The sequence below is a fragment of the Myotis myotis genome, unplaced genomic scaffold, assembly GCF_014108235.1.
Source record: "Myotis myotis isolate mMyoMyo1 unplaced genomic scaffold, mMyoMyo1.p scaffold_m19_p_1, whole genome shotgun sequence".
Taxonomy (NCBI): Eukaryota; Metazoa; Chordata; class Mammalia; order Chiroptera; family Vespertilionidae; genus Myotis; species Myotis myotis.
Genome location: NW_023416313.1, coordinates 159698212 through 159717421, shown reverse-complemented (window position 1 = coordinate 159717421; position 19210 = coordinate 159698212). Strand labels below are relative to the sequence as shown.

At 43.4% G+C, this 19210-nt stretch overlaps 1 protein-coding gene across 1 annotated transcript in view; it reads right to left on the bottom strand.

Moving 5' to 3' along the window:
- CHP1 (calcineurin like EF-hand protein 1) overlaps window positions 1-11945 on the bottom strand; it is a 47601-nt gene extending 35656 nt beyond the window's left edge. Inside the window, exon 1 of the mRNA XM_036297804.1 lies at window positions 11630-11945. Within this exon, the coding sequence (XP_036153697.1) occupies window positions 11630-11696 (67 nt within the window). The 5' untranslated portion in view covers window positions 11697-11945. The remainder of the gene's footprint in view (window positions 1-11629) is intronic.
- Between the last annotated feature and the right edge of the window lie 7265 nt (window positions 11946-19210).

The window sequence follows — 19210 nt, the reverse complement described above, 5'->3', positions numbered from 1 at the left end:
TTACCATGTTTGTCTATTATTAGATAGGATAGCCCTGTCTCTGTTTAATTGGCTCAAGTAGTGACAGGTAGCCCAGACCCATTGGTTGTCCAGTTTTAAAAGAATGGGCTCCAAGAAAACAAATTAGGCAATTTGTAAAATTGGCATGTTATCATCAGCTGACATTTACAAAGAACCTATTTTGCTCTTCATTTGGGAATAACCCAGGCATAAACTGACAAGTAAAATGAGATAATTAAAAAAATGATAAAAAGGAATTTCTAGGAAATAGTCTCCTGGCAGACTGGAGGTAGAAGGGAAAAAAATTATCAAAAGAGAAAAGACAACAGCCAAAGAGGGTGTGGCAAGTGTAGACTTTGTCCCAGGCTCTTTTCCAGGTTTTAAAGGAGAGGCTGAAAGAGTTCTGATGTTGTCCTCCTCACCCCTGCTCTAGAAACAAAAATTTACTTGAAGTTTTAGGAACAATAGGACAAAAGTAAACAGGGGCACAGCAGGAGAAGCAGAAAGTGAGTGGTCCAAAGCTAGGCTGGGAGGACACACTAGGTGTAGCTGTGAATGCTTCAGCATCAGGTTTCATCCCCAAACTGGGCTCTGTTCTGTTCGGTAAGGAGAGCAGAGGAGGCGGAATTACCTACCCCCAGCCAGGGCAAAGCCAGTGGGATTTCAGGCACTGAGGAAGCATTGTGGACCTTTCTGCCAACCAGGCAGTTGTGAACAGCTCGGTGTAAACAGTACACTCCTGGGAGGAGCAGGTTGACAGAATGATTCCATTCATGGCACCAAAGCTTACCAGTGAGGGGTGCGTGAACAGGGCTGTGGAGTGAACTATGGTAGGCAGTTAGACAGACATGAGCAGAGTGAGGACATTGGGCTAGGTACAAAAGGTCATCAGAGTGGAAGGCTCTCGGTGACTAGCAAAGGACAAAATATAGGGTGGGACCTTGCCACCAGGGTAACCTTTCCTCCCTAGAGATAACATCTAGGCTTTAGTTGTATTTCAGCTATAGGGCCTAGAAGAGCAACCAAACCAGCCACAGCTGACCACAGGACCAACATCAGTGAATAATTACCCCTGCCTTGGTGCCAGCCAATCAATCAGTGGAGACCACAAACCTGAAAGGACACACCTGGAAAACTGCTGAATATTCTATTGAGATCTTCTCCTGGGAACTCCGCTAACATTTCCACCCTTAAAACCCTTAGGACAGAGGCACAGAGGACCTAGCACACTTTCCCTCCTGGGAACATGCGCAGCCTTTTCCCTTCCCCTTTTCTACCCACCAGGTGCATTACCATTACCTTCCTCACTACCAAGTTCCAAGGGCCCTTCCTTTACCTCTATAACTTGTTTCCTAAGCACATTTCTTCTAGGAATTACTTCTTCTACCGCTGTAATTTACCAAATAAATGTTCTCTTACAGTTTAGGTCTTGGCTCTGAATTCTTTCCTAGCCAGAACCCAAGTACCCCCATGGGTTTAACACCCAGTGCTATTCCAGCCGCCTACAACAGAATTAACAGAGTCCATGCAAGTACTTGGCAAAGTGTCTGGCACATGGTAAGCTCTCCAAGTCATTATCATCATCCTTACATTATGAGCCTGAAGGTACAGTTTTACTGCTGCACTAGTTAATCTCCACCTTTCTCCTGACTCTGCCAGCCACAGCCATATTCTTCAGGAGGCTGAGGAGTTTACCTTAGCATTGGCCTCAGGCCTCAAAGGCTGCTCTAAAACTCAAGTTCCTTTTAGTTTAACAAAATTAGTTAATGAATGACTAACTTTCCCAAAAGATTTTTTGAGAAAGCCAAATTTGTTCACAATCTCAACAACACTGTTTTAATTTCTTCATATATCATCTAATATCAGTTACTTGTATACTTTACATAGTTCTGATAGCTTTTCATTTATTAATTCATAATTTTTCTATACTGCTTTGGAGTCCTTTTCAATAATTGCATAATATTTAGTCCACTGGATCACTTTTTAGTAGAGTATTATATATTTCAGGTTACTTTTCTTTAACAAGGAAAACATTCAAATTGAAAAGTCTCCATAACTACTTAGTTCCCTAGTCTTCCTTGCCAGAGGCAAACACTATCACCAGTTACTTGTGAATCCTTCTACAAATTCCACATGTGTATATACAAGCAATTATAATGATTTGTACAATTTTTAAATGGGAAACAATGTTATCATCTAATCCAACCCTTTCAACTAATAAATGAACCATCAGTTATCCTTCTAATACAGATCACTATCTGAAAGAACTGGGCACTTGCCCTGGCCGGCATTGCTCAATGGTTAGAGCATAGGCCTGTGCACCAAAGGTCTCAGGTTTGATTGCTGGTCAACAGCAGGGTTGCAGGTTCAATCCTGCCCGCCGCCCCCACCCCATCCTTTCCCATTGGGTGCATGTGGGAGACAACCAAGAGATGTCTCTCTCACATCGATGTCTCTCTCTCCCTCCCTCCCATTCTATCTAAAATCAATGAAAAATATTCTTGGGTGAGAACTGACAACAACAAAAAAGAACTGGCACTGAAACCTCATAGTATGGTTTTAAAAATGCCCTTAAGTAAGTACCACTATGGCACTTACACCCATATTTCAGACTAAAAGATCAGTTTATGGCTTCTAGAATTCATAATTTACCAATATGTTCAAAACAAACATGTAAATAAGTAGCCAGAATCCCACAAAACTGCTATCTTCCAGGACAAACTGGGCTATATGGAAATCAGTGGACAAATATACAACCAAATGTTATTTAATACATCTCAGTGAAATATATTGTTACACAGGGCTTTTTCTAAGGAGGAGGAGGAGGAAGAGTAAGAGAACATCAGGATGAGAGGAAGAGGAGGACAGGGGTGGGAAGAGGGAGAAGAAAAAGAAGGAGAAGGAGAAATTAGAAAAAAAACAAGAGGGGAGGGAAGGAAGGATTTTAAAGCTTTAATTTAGGTGTGAAATCTACCATAACCAAGAATATAAAGCAACCTTCAAGGCATAGTGCTCAGAGCAAGTTCAAGAAGCAGAAAGGTCTTGGAACTCCCACAAATGAAGGCAGGACAAGTTTCCAGTAAACTATTCTCACCATGAGGCACTAAACTAGCAGGCAGGACAGGTACCCCAAACTTGCACAAGTCTTGGTAACTCAAAGGAAGTCTCAGGAGTTGCCAATTACTCTCAGAAAAAGCTGTGCACATGGACATGTCTTTAATGAAGCTATATTTTTCTGTGGAGAGTGGCTACAGTGTTTGGACAGGTTCAAGCCTCGGACTAATGAGAGGGCACAGTCCTCTCATGGCCACGTGCAAGTCCCAGCTTGGAGTGCAAAGCCCACCCAGCACAATTATAGCCAACAGCTATAGTTGTAAGCTTGAACCTATGGTCCCAACACGTGGTCCGATGTGTCTGAGTGATGTAGGTTTGATAGAGTTCAGGTGCATGTAATTAAGTAGGATTGGAAACCCAAGAGAATGTTGTAAACATCTTGACCACGCCCTTACTTTGCCTCATGGAATCTGGCTATAAAATAAAGACACAGCTTATAGTCTGTGGTGCTGTCGCTAGCTCTCCATCAGAGAGGACACCGTCCCACCCAGACCCAGCTTTCTTCTCTTGTCTGTCTTTTCTCAATCCTTCACCACCCCCTCAGGCTCACCAAACCTGGCTGAGCTGGTGCGGCACATAAGGCGCCCAATGTGGGGCTGAATATGCCATGGCCATGACGGCTCCCCACATTTTTCTGCAAAGTGGGCAAATAATTATTTTATATTGTTGAAAGATTACTTAGAAGACCCTGCTAATCTTCCAAACCTTTCTATCATCACTGCCTCGAGCTCAGAGGAGCAAGGCATTTCAAAGAAGTGCCAAACACTAAGGAGGAATTGGCAGAGGGGAAAAATAAAATAAAAACAGAGGAAGAAAAAAATTATTTTTCCCCTGCCTTTATCCTAAATCAGGGGTCCTCAAACTACGGCCCGTGGGCCACATGCAAATACAAATACTGTATTTGTTCCTGTTTTATTGTTTTACTTCAAAATAAGATATGTGCAGTGTGCATAGGAGTTTGTTCATAGTTATTTTTAAAACTATAGTCCGGCCCTCCAACGGTCGGAGGGACAGTGAACTGGCCCCCTGTTTAAAAAGTTTGAGGACCCCTGTCCTAAATCTTAATGCAGAAGAGTAGACTGATAACCTAGGTAAAGCATACAACTGCAACCAAAAGTAGCTTTAGATCAGTGGTTCTCAACCTTCCTAATGCCTCAACCCTTTAATACAGTTCCTCATGTTGTGGTAACCCCCAACCATAAAATTATTTTCATTGCTACTTCATAACTGTAATTTTGCTACTGTTATGAATAGTAATGTAAATATCTGATATGCAGGATGTATTTAGGTGACCCCTGTGAAAGGGTCATTCGACCCCCAAAGGGGCTGAGAACCGCTGCTTTAGATAAAAGACTGAGGTATTGAAGTCTGCACACCTATTTCCCCTGAACATTCCGCACCTCCTGACAAGACAAGAGCTGAACTATTCTCTTGGGGAAGCTAACAAATAAGAGACTTAAAAGACATTAAAGAACACCAAATTACCTTTTTACAATTGGAAAAATTTGAATATGGATTAAATGGTAGGTAGTATAATAGAATTATTGTCAATTTTCTGAGGTGTGATAATAGTATTGTGATTACTTAGAAAAAAATCCCTATTCATGCAGAAGTATTTAGGGATGAAGAGTTCTGGTATCTAACTTTCAACTGGTTCATCAAAAAATATAAATAGACTAGTGGCCCGGTGCACAAAATTCATGCACATTAAAAGGGAATTAATTAGAGGAAATATTTTAACCCTGACTCGACAGACCAGGCACTAGGAGCAGGTCCAACGTCGAGGCTGAGGTCGACACCACAAACCGGTTCAACATTCAATCCCATAAATTAATTTGGACCAGACTGTTTGAATTCCAAAAATAAAATTGGACCGCAAAGGGTTAATATTGCTATTTGCCCTTTCTCCATAATAGAAGTATCAGAGATTAAAGAAAATTAATAAAATGTATATGAAAATCTTCCTCCTGTTAGAGTCTTGGGCACGCCTCGGGACCCAGAGTCAAGGCCCCGTCCACCCATGTGCACCTTGAAATCAAGTGAGACCCAGACCTGCCTGGCCAAAGGTCCCCCGTCAAGCCCTGCCAGGCAGGGGGTGCAGCCTCAGGTCCCCCGCCCTGACCCAGTGCCACACAGCCTCAGGTCCCTGCTGATTGCTCGTTACAGCTCGTTATGGGAAACCCACCTTTTCTGTGGGTGCAGCCATCTTGTGATGGCGTGACAGTGAGGGTCAATTTGCTTATTACCTTTTTATTATATAGGATAAAGCAAATATAGCAAAATGTTAACAACTGTTGAATTAAGATGGAAGGTATATAGAACGTTATACTATTTTCTTTATATTTGAAATTTTTCATTATAATAAGTTGGGGGTGGAGAGAAGTACTAAGGTGTACAAATCACTTATTCCAAACCAGCTGCAGGTGCTAAAGTTATACCATCTACATTTCCATTTCTATTAAAGTCAGAAGACAGAAGAGTCTCCGTAGTGACAGAATCTTCAGGGACTATGGCATGACAGGTGAGGACAACGAAGGGGTCTTGCATTAGGAGGTAGTAGCGTCTGCAGCCTGAAGTTGAACTTCCACTTATATTCTAGCCTAAGAAGTCATTCTCAAGCAACTGCCTTTGCCAGGCTTGTGTTCTTTGTTGCAACTAGTTCTATCACTACACCCATCAAACATACACAAACCTCAACTTACTGCCTAAACCCATTCAACACTTTCCCCATACCAATGACACATCAGAAGTTAGGGACTAAAAAGAAATGAGCCCTAACTGGTTTGGCTCAGTGGATAGAGCATCGGCCCTGCAGACTGAAGGGTCCCAGGTTCGATTCTGGTCAAGGGCAGGACCTTGGAGGCAACCAATGCATCTCTCTCACATTGATGTTTCTCTCTCTCTCTCCCCCCCTCCACTCTCTCTAAAAATCAATGGAAAAATATCCTTGGGTGAGGATTGACACACAAAAATAAAGATTCCAATCTATTCATTACCACTCAGTTGGCATAGATTAATTCTCACAGATTAAATGGCTATTTTTTCTTGAGGATGTATGTATTGTGATATTTACTCATGCTTTGTATTAATATGTTTTACTTCTTATTTACACAATTTGTCTTAAGTGATTTTGGAATTCAATTTTTTCCTTACTTGAATCTAATTGGTTTTCCTTTTTATTTTGTTTCATTTACAGTTGACATCCAATATCATTCAGTATTAATTTCAGGTGTATAGCATAGTGATTATGCTCCCTACCGTCAGTCTGTTCTCTGTATCTATGAGTCTGTTTCTATTTGGTTTTTCATTTATTTTGCTCTTTAGACTCCACATATAAGTGAAATCATATGGTATTCGTCTTTCTCTGACTTATTTCACTTAGCAGCATAATACCCTCTAGGTCCATCCATGCTGTAGCAAATGGTAAGATTTCGTTCTTTTTTATGGCCAAGTAATATTCCATTTCACACACCACCACCACCACCACCACCACCACTTTTTGTTGTTGTTAATCCTCACCTGAGGATATTTTTTCCATTGATTTTTTTTGAGAGAGTGGGAGTGAGGGCAGGGGAAAGAGGGAGAAACACTGATATGACAAAGACATGTTGACTGGGTGCCTCTGCAGGTGCTCCAACCAAGGCCGGGGATGGAATTTGCAACCCATGTACATGCCTTGACAGGGAATTGAACCAGAGACCCTTCGGTGCACAGGCCAACACTCTAACCCCTGAACAACATTAGCCAGGGCTGTACCACAACTTTTTTTATCCACTGCTCAACTGATGGACACAGGTTGCATATTTTGGCTATTGTGAATAATGCTGCAATGAACACAGAAGTACATATATTCTAAATGGCTATTTAAAAAAGGTTTTAAATAACTCACAGCCAGATTATTGCTATGGTTAGGTGAACTAAGGGTGGAGATTACAGAAACTCCCAAGACACTTGTGGCCTTTCCCCTAATGACAACTTTTATTCAAATGAGCTTTAATTTATGGAATGCTAATGTGTGAAAAAAGGTAAAAGAACAATGATAATATAGAAAAATTTTATGACAACACAAAGTGTTTTGTTTTAAATATATTTTTGTTGATTTCAGACAGGGAGGGAGAGAGAGAGAGAGATGGAAACATCAACAATGAAAGAGAATCATTGATCGGCTGCCTCTTGCATGGCCCACACTGGGGATCGAGCCCGCAACCCAGGCATATACCCTGACTGGAGATCGAACTGTGACCTCCTGGTTCATAGGTTGACACTCAACCAATGAGCCACATCAGCCAGGCTTATTACTGCTTTTTAAATTGTTAGAAACACTGGGATTTAAAAGGAGTAGAAATACTCCTTTAAAAGTTACATTTCCTTAGAATTGGGAAAACAATATTTGTACTTGATTCCTAATCCAATGCCCCCCTGAAATTAGGAAATGTATAAAATGCTGTCATCTCCCCAATTACATTGTCCTAGACATGGTTTGTATAACTAGCATATGCAAATGGTATCTTCCCTATAAGATGATTATTATCTACTAGAGGCCCAGTGCACGCATTTGTGCACCGGTAGGGTCCCTTGGTGCACGATGGGGGCTGGGGAGGGACCACAGGAAGGCTCCAAGGTGTGTCTGGCCCGTCTAGCCTAATCCTAATCAGCCAGACCCCAGCAGCAAGCTAACCTACCGGTCAGAGCGTCTGCCACCTGGTGGTCACTGTGTGTCATAGTGACTGGTCGAATGAACAATTGGACACTTTGCATATTAGGCTTTATTATATAGGGTGGTTCAAAATAATACAAACTAACACTTACCTGGTATTTATTATACACAAAGCACTATTCTAAGTAGTTTAATCCTCACAATACCCCTATAAAGTAGATACTATTATTATTCCCATTTACAGATGATGAAACTAAGACTTATAGGTAATTCTTTCCTAGAATTACTTCCCTAGAATCACTTAGATTAAATTTCAAACACTGGCTAAACTAGTGATACATGAATTCTAATCAATTTACACTTAGAAAAAATTGTTTAAAAGCAATGCAAAGCTTTCATATGAAAAATAAAGTCAATTTTGCCCTGGCTGGTGTGACTCAGTGGTTGAATGTCTTCCCGTGCACCAAAGGGTTGCCAGTTTGATTCCTGGTCAAGGCACACGCCCAGGTTTCGGGTTTGGTCCCTTTCATGGTGAGTACAGGAGGCAATTGATAGATGTTTCTCTCTCATATCAATGTTTCTCTCTCTCTTTCTCAAAAAAAAAAACCACAAAAAGCCCAATAAAAATATATTTAAAATATATATAAAGTCAGTTTTTCCCAACTACAATACATTTTCTTATAGGCAAAGGGAACAATAAAACACTCACACTTGAGTGTCTCTGATAGTTCCCCAAACTAGGAAGCAGGTGAAAAAAAGACAAATTCTACCTCTTTACTCCACTCTCAGATACCTGTTTTTATTCTTCTAAACTTTTATATTATGCTAAAATTAATGCTTTAAAAATCAACTCTGCAATAATATTGTAATAACTATGTATGGTGTCACTAGACTTATTGGGGTAATTGTACCATCCTATCTAATAAATAGGGAATATGCAAATTGACCATATTCACACCATAACAAAACAGCTGCACCCACAGCAGGTATTCCGTAACACAAGATGGCTGCACCCACAGCAGAGGCCGAGTTCCCGTAATGAGCCTTCAACGAGCAATCAGCAGGCACCTGAGGCTGCATGGCGCTGGGCCAGGGCAGGGGACCTGAGGCTGTGCCCCCAACCTGGTGGGGCTTGACAGGGTATCTCAGGCCATGCCCCCCCACCCTGGCTCTGGGCCAGGTGACCTGAGGCTGCGCCCTCCCACCCTGGCTCTGGGCCAGGTGACCTGAGGCTGCGCCCCCAACCTGGAGGGGCTTGACGGGGGTGAGGCCGGCAGGGTCTCCGTCTCACGCCATTTGGAGGTGCACGCGGGTGGGCGGGGCCTTGACTGTGGGTCCCGAGGCGTGCCCCAGACTCTGACAGGAAAAAGATTTTCATATACATTTTACTAATTTTCTTTCATCTCTGACACTTCTATTATAGAGAAAGGGCAAATAGCAATACAGTGGGACCTTGACTTACGAGTTTAATTCGTTCCGAGACTGAGCTCGTTAAGGAGCCCATTAACTCAAATTACTCTATCAACTCAATGCAAAAAATTGGCTGAGAGACAGCTGGTATCTCAAAAAACTCTTTAGTTGGGACACTCGTAAGTCAAGGCCCCACTGTATTAAAATATTTCCTCTAATTAATTCCCTTTTAATGTGCATGAATTTCATGCACCAGGTCACTAGTAAGTTAATAACTGCCTAGTCTGTTATATACCTAAAACTAATATATTGTATGTCAATTGTAATTGAAAAATTAAAAAAATATTTTAAAAAATAAAATAAAAATCAACTCTGCTGATGGGCACTAACTGAATAAACTGATGGCTTAACTCTCATGGAGGAGAAATTGTGTAGCAAGCTGGGGGATAATGCTCCTGGAATTATAAAAAATGCTTTAAGTTAATTTACCCAAATGTAATCCATTCATGCATGTATAAAGGCCCAATTCCTGTCCTCTACAAGGCCAGCCCACAAGGCTTCCCTGAGTCCTGCAGGTAGGTGTTACACAATTTCAGTTACCCTATGTCCTGATGCTAATCCTAACTCTTGTGGATTTATCTCCACCACCAAGTTGTGGGCATGTTTTGTCACCATCTGCTTTGAGTACCTAGCACAGTACTGAATATAGACATTGCAAAAATTCAGTAAGAACCTGCTTCATTGGTACTAGTTGTGGTTAAGACTTTCCTTCAAGCTTGCTTCATTTTTTGGCAACTAGGAAAACAGCTCTTACAGGAGTACTTAGTTCTGTGTGTTCACAAGTTACACAGTAAAATAACCCAGAATCCTATGGCATCCAGGCTCCTATCATTGGTCAAATGCAAATAAACCAGAATGGGATTACTGCTCCCTTTATCTTGAGGCAAAAATCGCTTTTTCCCACCCCCACTATGCTTTATACTTCCTCATTAATGTGACTTTTTACTTTAAGCACAAATGCTTTAACCCTGGTGTCACCTTAGTCCTAACATAGGGGTATAGGCCCGAAATGTAATAAAATGCTTGCTAAATACAAACTGTTTATATTTCTACTCTTGGAGTTAGAGTGCCATAAGTAGACTATACGGTAAAGTGGCCAAATTCTGCACATTATAAATAACTACTTTCCATCATTCATCCAAAATCATGAAAAGGACAGCACTGGGATGTGGTGAGCTCATCATCATTAGCCTTTATGGAGAAGCATAATGGCCATACATTAGGGGATACTGAAAGCAGTAAACCACTCAGACAAGGGCTGGGACTATGTAACATTCCTTCCAACTTGAAGGTTCTAGAAAGTTGAATTTGTCAGAAAGCAGTGGACGGCATTTAAGTTATCTCAGGTCACCACTGCCTGAGTAATTCTGCAGTTTCCCCCAGCATGCTCCAATATTACCTGCATACGGGCCACTGAATTACTTACTGGCCACCTCATTATCAAAAACAAGGGAGCATGAAGAGACAACACTCAGATGCTTATATAACTCGTGTAAAACACAAGTCATAATGTATTACTGAGAAGAGACAATATTATACGTATCATTAAGGACTACACAAACGTATGTGATGGTGTTTTACAGAGCTTCTGAATCCCCAAAGGCCCGGTGCCCTTTGTTCAGGTTAATGACGAAGAGACTGCACTATAAAAAAAAAATCAGCTCTTAATACAAATTCACACTGAGATTTTTGGGGCACATCCAATTTCCATAGCGACTGCATAAAGTACACCGGCACAGCAGAAATCAACATATCCGAGCCCGGGGACAGCTAGCATCCTCCGTGTAAGTAAAAACGGGTGGTCCCAGTATCCATGCTTTTCCTCCGCAAGTTCAGCATAGGTCTTACACCCTCAGACCCCTGATTATTTCAAGGCCTCCTGTCACCCGTACACGTATTTCCACGTCTTACTATAGAAGCTGGCTTTCTGCGTTTCTTTTCCCAGCTGTGGCAAGTATTTGTGATTTCCCAAAGATGTGAGTGGTTTTAAGCCCATGCCCAGGGACGTTACGGTAAGGGATTGTATTTTCTACAGGGTCTACCCCGAGTTCCTGAATGGGAGGCTGGCGAGAGGGAAGACCGGGGAGTTCGGGGGCTCCCCTTAGCAGGGAGCGGAGAAAGGAGCGGTGTCTGTGTTCCCCGGGTAATCGCGACTCCCGCCTTTGAGGCGAAGAACCGTCCGCCAAGAGCCAGAACCCCGACCCGGGGAGCCGTGGCTGGACGAGCAGGTTCTCCAGCTCCCGAGCCCGAAGCTCAGTGCTGGAGGCTGCCCGGGATCCCCGCAACCTCCGGGCACCCCAGCCCCAGACTTCGGCGACATCTGCCCTCGGTCGTCCCGAAGCCAGCCGGAGGCGCCCGGCCGCGTTCCCACCCCCTGCCCCAACTCACAGCCAGTCTCCTTCTTAATCTCTTCCAGCTCTTCGTCCCGCAGTAACGTGGAAGCGCGAGACCCCATCGCCGAGCCGGAAACTCCTCCGCGAGCAGGAGCTCCTGAAGCGACGGCGGAAGCGGGAGGGAAAGAGGGAAGAGAGAAAGGGCCAGGGGTCAAGAAGGAAGAGGGCAGTGTTTCCACAGCGGACTGGGGAGGGTACCCAAGGGTGGTGCGCGGGCGAGGGCGTCCCCGAGGGCGGCCAATGAGGAGCGAGGCTGCGCCGGGCGCAGGAGACGACGTCGGCGCTCCCGGCTCCAGCCCCCGAATGAATCACCTCAGCACCCAGCCGGGTCTAGCTGGAAACGGACCCGCCCCCGGAACTGTGACGCAACAGTCCTTAAAAGGGCAATGCCACTCTGGCTCTAGCGACCGCAATTAAAGGGGCAACGCCATTTTACTCGTTTGACAAGCTGACCTGCGACAGGTTTCTCACAGAACTCTAACATAGAAATCCCCACCCTACGGATGGCACAGAGAAACCATAGAGACAGAAAGACAAATGCTCGCTTGGGGGACCTCTAGGGTGTCTCCTGGGAACGGCTTGCTGGGAGTTGCGCTTCCTCATTTTCCAAGGCGGCCCTCTCTCCTCCTGGCCGCTGGGGGCGCTCTGCAATCGGCCTCGGGGCCGCGCGCTGATTGACTCCCGAGGAACAGCCGGGCCTCTGGTCGGCTCCGGCCGGAGGCCAACGGTAGCGTCCTTTTCTCGGGTCTCAGGTAACCGGCGCCGCGGGCTGGGAGCGGCCGAGAGTTCTTCCGTAATAGCAGCCCGTTTTCACAGCTCCAGGAACTCACCATTTGGCGAAAATTGGGACCGAATTTCCCAAACTTCCTTTGGCTAGAAACCCCTACCGACAAAGAAGAGTGAATTCCTAGCGTATGGCTCGCCTTTTCTTTGAAATTTGTTATTTTTTCTTAAAAACGAGAAATTTTGGATTTAATTCTTGTTTGTCACCCTCGCCCGAGGATATATTTACAGTATAACCGAAAAAAATGTATGCACATTTGGAATAATTACAAAGGCAATGTTTATTAAAGTACATTTTCAAAATTGAGCTATCAGCTCTTAAAGTGTGTGTACATTTTGGGGGGGGACACCCTGTATTATTTTTTGATTTTTTTAAATTAGATCTTTATTGTTCAAATTATTACATTTGTTCCTCTTTTTTCCCCCCATAACTCCCCTCCACCTAGTTCCCACCCCACCCTCCTCCCTCACTCCCCACCCACTGTCCTCATCCATAGGTGCATGATTTTTTTTATCTTTTATTTTTTTAATTAAATCTTTATTGTTCAGATTATTACATTTGTTCCTCTTTTTTCCCCCCATAACTCCCCTCCACCCAGTTCCCACCCCACCCTCTTCCCTCACTCCCCACCCACTGTCCTCATCCATAGGTGCACGATTTTTGTCCAGTCTCTTCCCGCATCTCCCACACCCCTTTCCCCCCCCCCAAGAATAGCCAGTCCACTCCCTTTCTATGCCCCTGATTCTATTATAATCACCAGTTCATTCTGTTCATCAGATTATTTATTCACTTAATTTTTAGATTCACTTGTTGATAGATGTGTATTTGTTGTTCATAATTTGTATCTTTACCTTTTTCTTCCTCTTCCTCTTCTTAAAGGATACCTTTCAGCATTTCATATAATCCTGGTTTGGTGGTGATGAACTCCTTTAGCTTTTTCTTATCTGTGAAGCTCTTTATCTGACCTTCAGTTCTGAATGATAGCTTTGCTGGGTAAAGTAATCTTGGTTGTAGGTTCTTGGCATTCATCACTTTGAATATTTCTTGCCACTCCCTTCTGGCCTGCAAAGTTTCTGTTGAGAAATCAGCTGACAGTCATATGGGTACTCCCTTGTAGGTAACTGACTTTCTTTCTCTTGCTGCTTTTAAGATACTCTCTTTGTCTTTTGCTCTTGGCATTTTAATTATGATGTGTCTTGGTGTGGTCCTCTTTGGATTCCTTTTGTTTGGGGTTCTCTGCACTTCCTGGACTTGGAAGTCTATTTCTTTCACCAGGTAGGGGAAGTTTTCTGTCATTATTTCTTCAAATAGGTTTTCAATATCTTGCTCTCTCTCCTCTTCTGGCACCCCTATAATTTGGATGTTGGTACGCTTGAAGCTGTCCCAGAGGCTCCTTACACTATCTTTGTATTTTTGGATTCTTTTTTCATTTTGCTTTTCCGGTTGGGTGTTTTTTGCTTCTTCGTATTTCAAATTGTTGACTTGATTCTTGCGATCCTCTAGTCTGCTGTTAGGAGTCTGTATAATATCCTCCATTTCAGTCAGTGTATGCTTAATTTCCAGTTGGTCCTTTATCATAACCTCAAGGGTCTGACTAGATTTCTTGAGGGTCTTACTAAATTTATCGGCGGCTTCTAGAAAGTTCTTGAAAAACCTTATAACCGTGGTTTTGAACTCTATATTCAGTTGTTTGCTTTCTTCCATTTCTGTCATTTGTGTCCTATTTCTTTGTCTCCGCATTTTTTATGCTTCCCTGTGTTGATGGAGTGGCTTTCTGTGCTAGGTGTCCTATAGGGCTCAGTGGCTCAGCCTCCCCAATTACCTGAGGTGGACACTCTTGGTGCACCCCCTTGTGGTCTTTGTGCACAGTCTTGTTGTAGTTAAGCCTTGATTGTTGTAGGTATCACTGGGAGGAATTGACCTCCAGGCCAATTGGCTGTGAGAATCAGCTGTGTCTAGACTGGGAGAACTTCTGTGCTGGAGACACCCCTCCGGGGCAAGACTTGCTTCAGTGGGGCTTTGGTGCTCACTGAGTCTGCCCCCTGAGTGTGTCCCTTATGGGTCTGAGGAGCTGCAAACTGGATGGTCCCACTCTGACCACTGGGCACACTGGCTCTTGGATCTTTCAGGAGGTGCTAACCTAGCCTTTGCCTGAGGCTACTCAGCAGGAGCTCAGCTGTGAAGGAATGCAAGTTGCCCTAGGGCCTTGGGCCAGCTGCAAGTTTGTTAGGTAATTTTCAGATTGCAAAAGCCTCCATGCACAGCAAACAGCTATGGCTGATCGTCAGTCCTTCCCTAAGAGGCCCCGAATCTCAGTGTCCGGGTAATTGCTGCAAGCACCTCTGGGAGAAAGCCATCCTCGAGATGCAAACGATGCCAGACAGTCTAGCCCAGGAGTGGGCAAACTTTTTGACTCGAGGGCCACAATGGGTTCTTAAACTGGGCCGGAGGGCCGGAACAAAAGCATGGATGGAGTGTTTGTGTGAACTAATATAAATTCAAAGTAAACATCATTACATAAAAGGGTATGGTCTTTTTTTTTTTTTAGTTTTATTCATTTCAAACGGTCCAGATCCGGCCCGCGGGCCGTAGTTTGCCCACGGCTGGTCTAGCCTCTCCCCGTATCAGTCAGGGTCCCCAGAGATTCGCCCGGAACTGGAGTTCAGAGCAGTTGGGAGCTTGAGACTCCCTCCCAATTGAAAAAGCCAACCGTGTCCTCAGCTGCCAGCCCTTTCTGCATCCGCCTCCGTACCTCTGCACTTAACTTCCACACCGCAGCTCCTCTGAGTCTCAGTGTGCTTTTCTCTTTCCTTCTAATTGTAGAATTTCCACTCAGCCAGCCTTCCTGTGGTTCTGGAAGATGCCCGTTCTGTCTTTTAGTTGTATTCTTGAAGTGGTTGTGCGAGGCAGCAATCTCTGGTGTTTACCTATGCCGCCATCTTGGTTTCTCTCCTATTTTTTGATTTTAGAGAGAGGAAGGGAGAGAAAGAAACATTTACCCATCGCCTCCCTACGCGCCCCACTGGGGACAGACCCGGACCTGGGTGTGTTCCCTGCGGGGATGGCACCTGCCGCCTCTGTTACCCCGCCTTTCTGCGGAAGGGACCACCAGCCAAGCAGCTGAGCCACGCGGGCCAGGGCTGCAGTTTATTCTCATAGCATGTGTGTGTTTTCTTGAAAACAGATGCACCCGGTAAATGAGTACAGGCTCTCGGGTGAACTGGTCCTTGGCCTGTTACGTCAGTGCCTTGAGCCCTCCTCCCTGCCCCTCCAGTGCGGGTTTGTGTGGAACTGGTTAGAGACCGTTAGACCAGTGGTTCTACAGTGGGGCCACAACATTAGTAACAAAGAAACAGCATTTCCAGAGGATGAGGCCCAGAAATCAGGATTTTAAAAAGATTCCCAGGTGATTCTAATGTGCAGCCAAGGTTGAGAACCACTGGGTTAGACTCTAACCGTTAGAGCAGCGGTTCTCAACCTGTGGGTCGTGACCCCTTTGGTGGGCGAACGACCCTTTCACAGGGGTCGCCTAAGACCATCCTGCATATCAGATATTTACATTACGATTCATAACAGTAGCAACATTACAGTTATGAAGTAGCAACGAAAATAATTTTATGGTTAGGTCACAACATGAGGAACTGTATATAGAGGGCCAGAAGGTTGAGAACCACTGGGTTTGAGCAATGGTTAGAACAAATTCTGCCCTCCATCACTGAGTACCTGAGCACCCCGGGACTCGGCAAGCTGCATGAGTCAGCTTGGCTCACTAGTTTTAAGCTTCATCAAAGGCTCTGACAGCTTAGCAGGAGACCGAGAGAGGTCCCATTCTCCCTGAATTGTTTTCAGGACTGATTTGCTCTTGTCCGCAGTGAGGTCTGCCTTTGTATGCAGAGGGTGATCTTTTGGATTTGCCGGTCTGGAAGCCATGGGAGCTTCTTAATCTTGTAAGTGTAGGTGTGATAGGAAAGACTTGATGCCAGCCAAGTGAATGTCCCTTTTCCGACTCTGCCCTGAAGCCCATCTCTGGATTTTGACCTTAGTTTTTCCTTCCTAATCTTGAATCTACCGTTTGCAGCTCTCCTCTGTGAGAACTTTCTTTATGTTAATGTTTTTTTCTTACTTTAATGTTTCTTAAGCTTCCTTACACTCCAAGCATTTCACAAACTTTTATTTCTTATGTATCATTTAAGAATATGAATTAATTTTTTTGCCTCTATTAAGAGCTGTTTTTTTTCCAGTTTAATGCCCTTTTTTTGTGTCTGTAAAAATTCCCCTTTTGCCTGTTTGGATTGCCTTGAACAATGAAGAATGATTTTTCTCAGACACTCTGGTGACATGTTTTCTCTGGATGCTTTACACCTGGCCTTGCCCTACATATGCTCTTCACTAAGGGCCTGGTTTTAGTTCAGGCTCCATTATCTTCTAAATGTGTGCCTTTGGGCAGGTGTTTTAAATCTTTAAGCCTTAGTTTCTGCATGTGTAAATTAGGTAATGGTTGTTGTAGGCAACAAATAAAATTTGTGAAAGTACTTGCTACACCTTAAAATATAAAAATATAGGTAATTTATCTGGCTAAAATTGCTATGTATCTTCTCACCTTCTTCCTAGTTGAATTATGCCTTAATTATTCCATCAATGTTTTATTTTATTGTTAAACTAGAGGCCCGGTGCACGACATTTGTGCATGGGTGGGGTACCTCGGCCTGGCCAGAGATCGAGGCCGATCGGGGCCGATCAGGGCCAGCTGGGGGAGGTTGGCTGTGGGAGTGCACTGACCACGAGGGGGTAGCTCCTGTGTTGAGCGTCTTTCCACTGGTGGTCAGTGCACATCATAGTGACCGGTCGTAAAGGTCGCTTAGGCTTTCATATATATAAACTAGAGGCCTGATGCATGAAAATTCATGCAAGAGTAGGCCTTCCTTCCCCCAGCTGCTGGCAATGGCTTCCCTCTGGCATCTGGGACCCAGGCTTCCCTCCTCTGGCCGCCCACAGGCACCTGGGACCCCGGCTGGCTTCCCTCCAACCCTGGCTTTATCAGGAAGGATGTCCGTAGTGATGTCCGTAGGACATCTGGTCAAATTAGTATATTACCTTTTTTTAATCATATAAATAGGTTGCAAATTCACTGGTTCACTGTTTGTAGTGTGGCAAAGGCAAGCAGCATTTATTTATTTATTTATTTATTTATTTTGTTGTTAATTCTCACGTGAGGATATTTTTCCATTGATTTTTAGAGAGAGTGGAAAGAAGGGGGAGAGACAGAGACAGAGAAACATCCATGTGAGACACACACATTGGTAAAGGCAATCAGCTTTTCAATTTAAACCACCATAGAGGAAAATTTATCTGGGATTCTAAAAATAAGGACATTCAAACAGTAGGATTGTTCTAAAAGATACTATTAAAAAAAGATTCATCTTTTAAATTACAGTATTTCACTTAAGAATATGAGTATCTACTATGGCTAATAGTTATTTCTAAAAGGTAAAGTTTTTTTGTACATTTCTGCATTATCATTTATAATGAGCATGCATCACCTTCACAAAAACAGTTGACTTTTACAAAACTAGTGTATGGCATTTGGCAGTTTAATCTGTTAGGCCAGTGGTCCGCAAACCGCGGCTCGAGAGCCACATGCGGCTCTTTGGCCCCTTGAGTGTGGCTCTTCCACAAAATACCACATGCGGGCACACATGTACAGTGCGATTGAAACTTCATGGCCTATGCACAGAAGTCGGTTTTCAGAAAGGAGATAGACTAAACAAATATACAAGACGAGTGCGGATGGGAGAGTTGGAAGGGGTCGACCTCAGCAAATATACCTAAATCAGATTGAGGACTTTTTTGGCAAAGGCCAGCTTAGGAGTACCCTAATTAAGTTAATAACAATGTACCTACCTATATAGTTTAAGTTTAAAAAATTTGGCTCTCAAAAGAAATTTCAATCGTTGTACTGTTGATATTTGGCTCTGTTGACTAATGAGTTTGCTGACCACTGTGTTAGGCTGCAAATGACTGGTTGGTGATACTACAGCAGCCCAGTGACTGAATTGTGGACAGAGTGGGATCGAATGGCCCTTGCAGTGAAATGGCAGCTGGAGTGGTAATGAATAAATTGTGATAGTTTTAAATCACTTATATTTTGGTTGGTTAAAAATGTCAAACTCTGGCCTAGCTGGTGTGTCTCAATGGTTGAGCATCAACCTATGAACCAGGAGGTCACGAGTCGATTCCCAGTTAGGGCACATGCTTGGGTTGTGGGCTTGATCCCCAGTGTGGGGTGTGTAGGAGGCAGCCAATCAATGATTCTCCCTCATCATTGGTGTTTCTATCTCCCTCCCTCTCCTCTCCTCTCTGAAATCAATAAAATTATATTTTTTATAAAACGTCAAACTCTGGAAATGTTACTAATCTGGAAGAGGATAGATTAGAGACATTTCTGGGTAAATAGTTTGTATTGAAGATGTTTTGCCAATGTCAATTTTTTTCATTTGTTCTTTTAGTTTTTATGGTTGATATTAAAAAGATATATGTATCTGCCATTAAAAGTTTCTAAATATTCTGCTTATTCATTTAGCTAAGGAAGGAAATGTGGTATTACCCCATTTTATAGATGAAGTCATCAAGCCTACCTTACCTTAAGTCCTATGGTTTTCATTTCCCTATGTATAAATTAGAGTTGGTGCTTACAATGATCTTTTTCTCATTATCATTCTAAAAGGATAAACAAACTGAATTACTCTTATATTTTTATTTTTCTTGTCTCTTACAGGTATAGAGAAAGAAAAA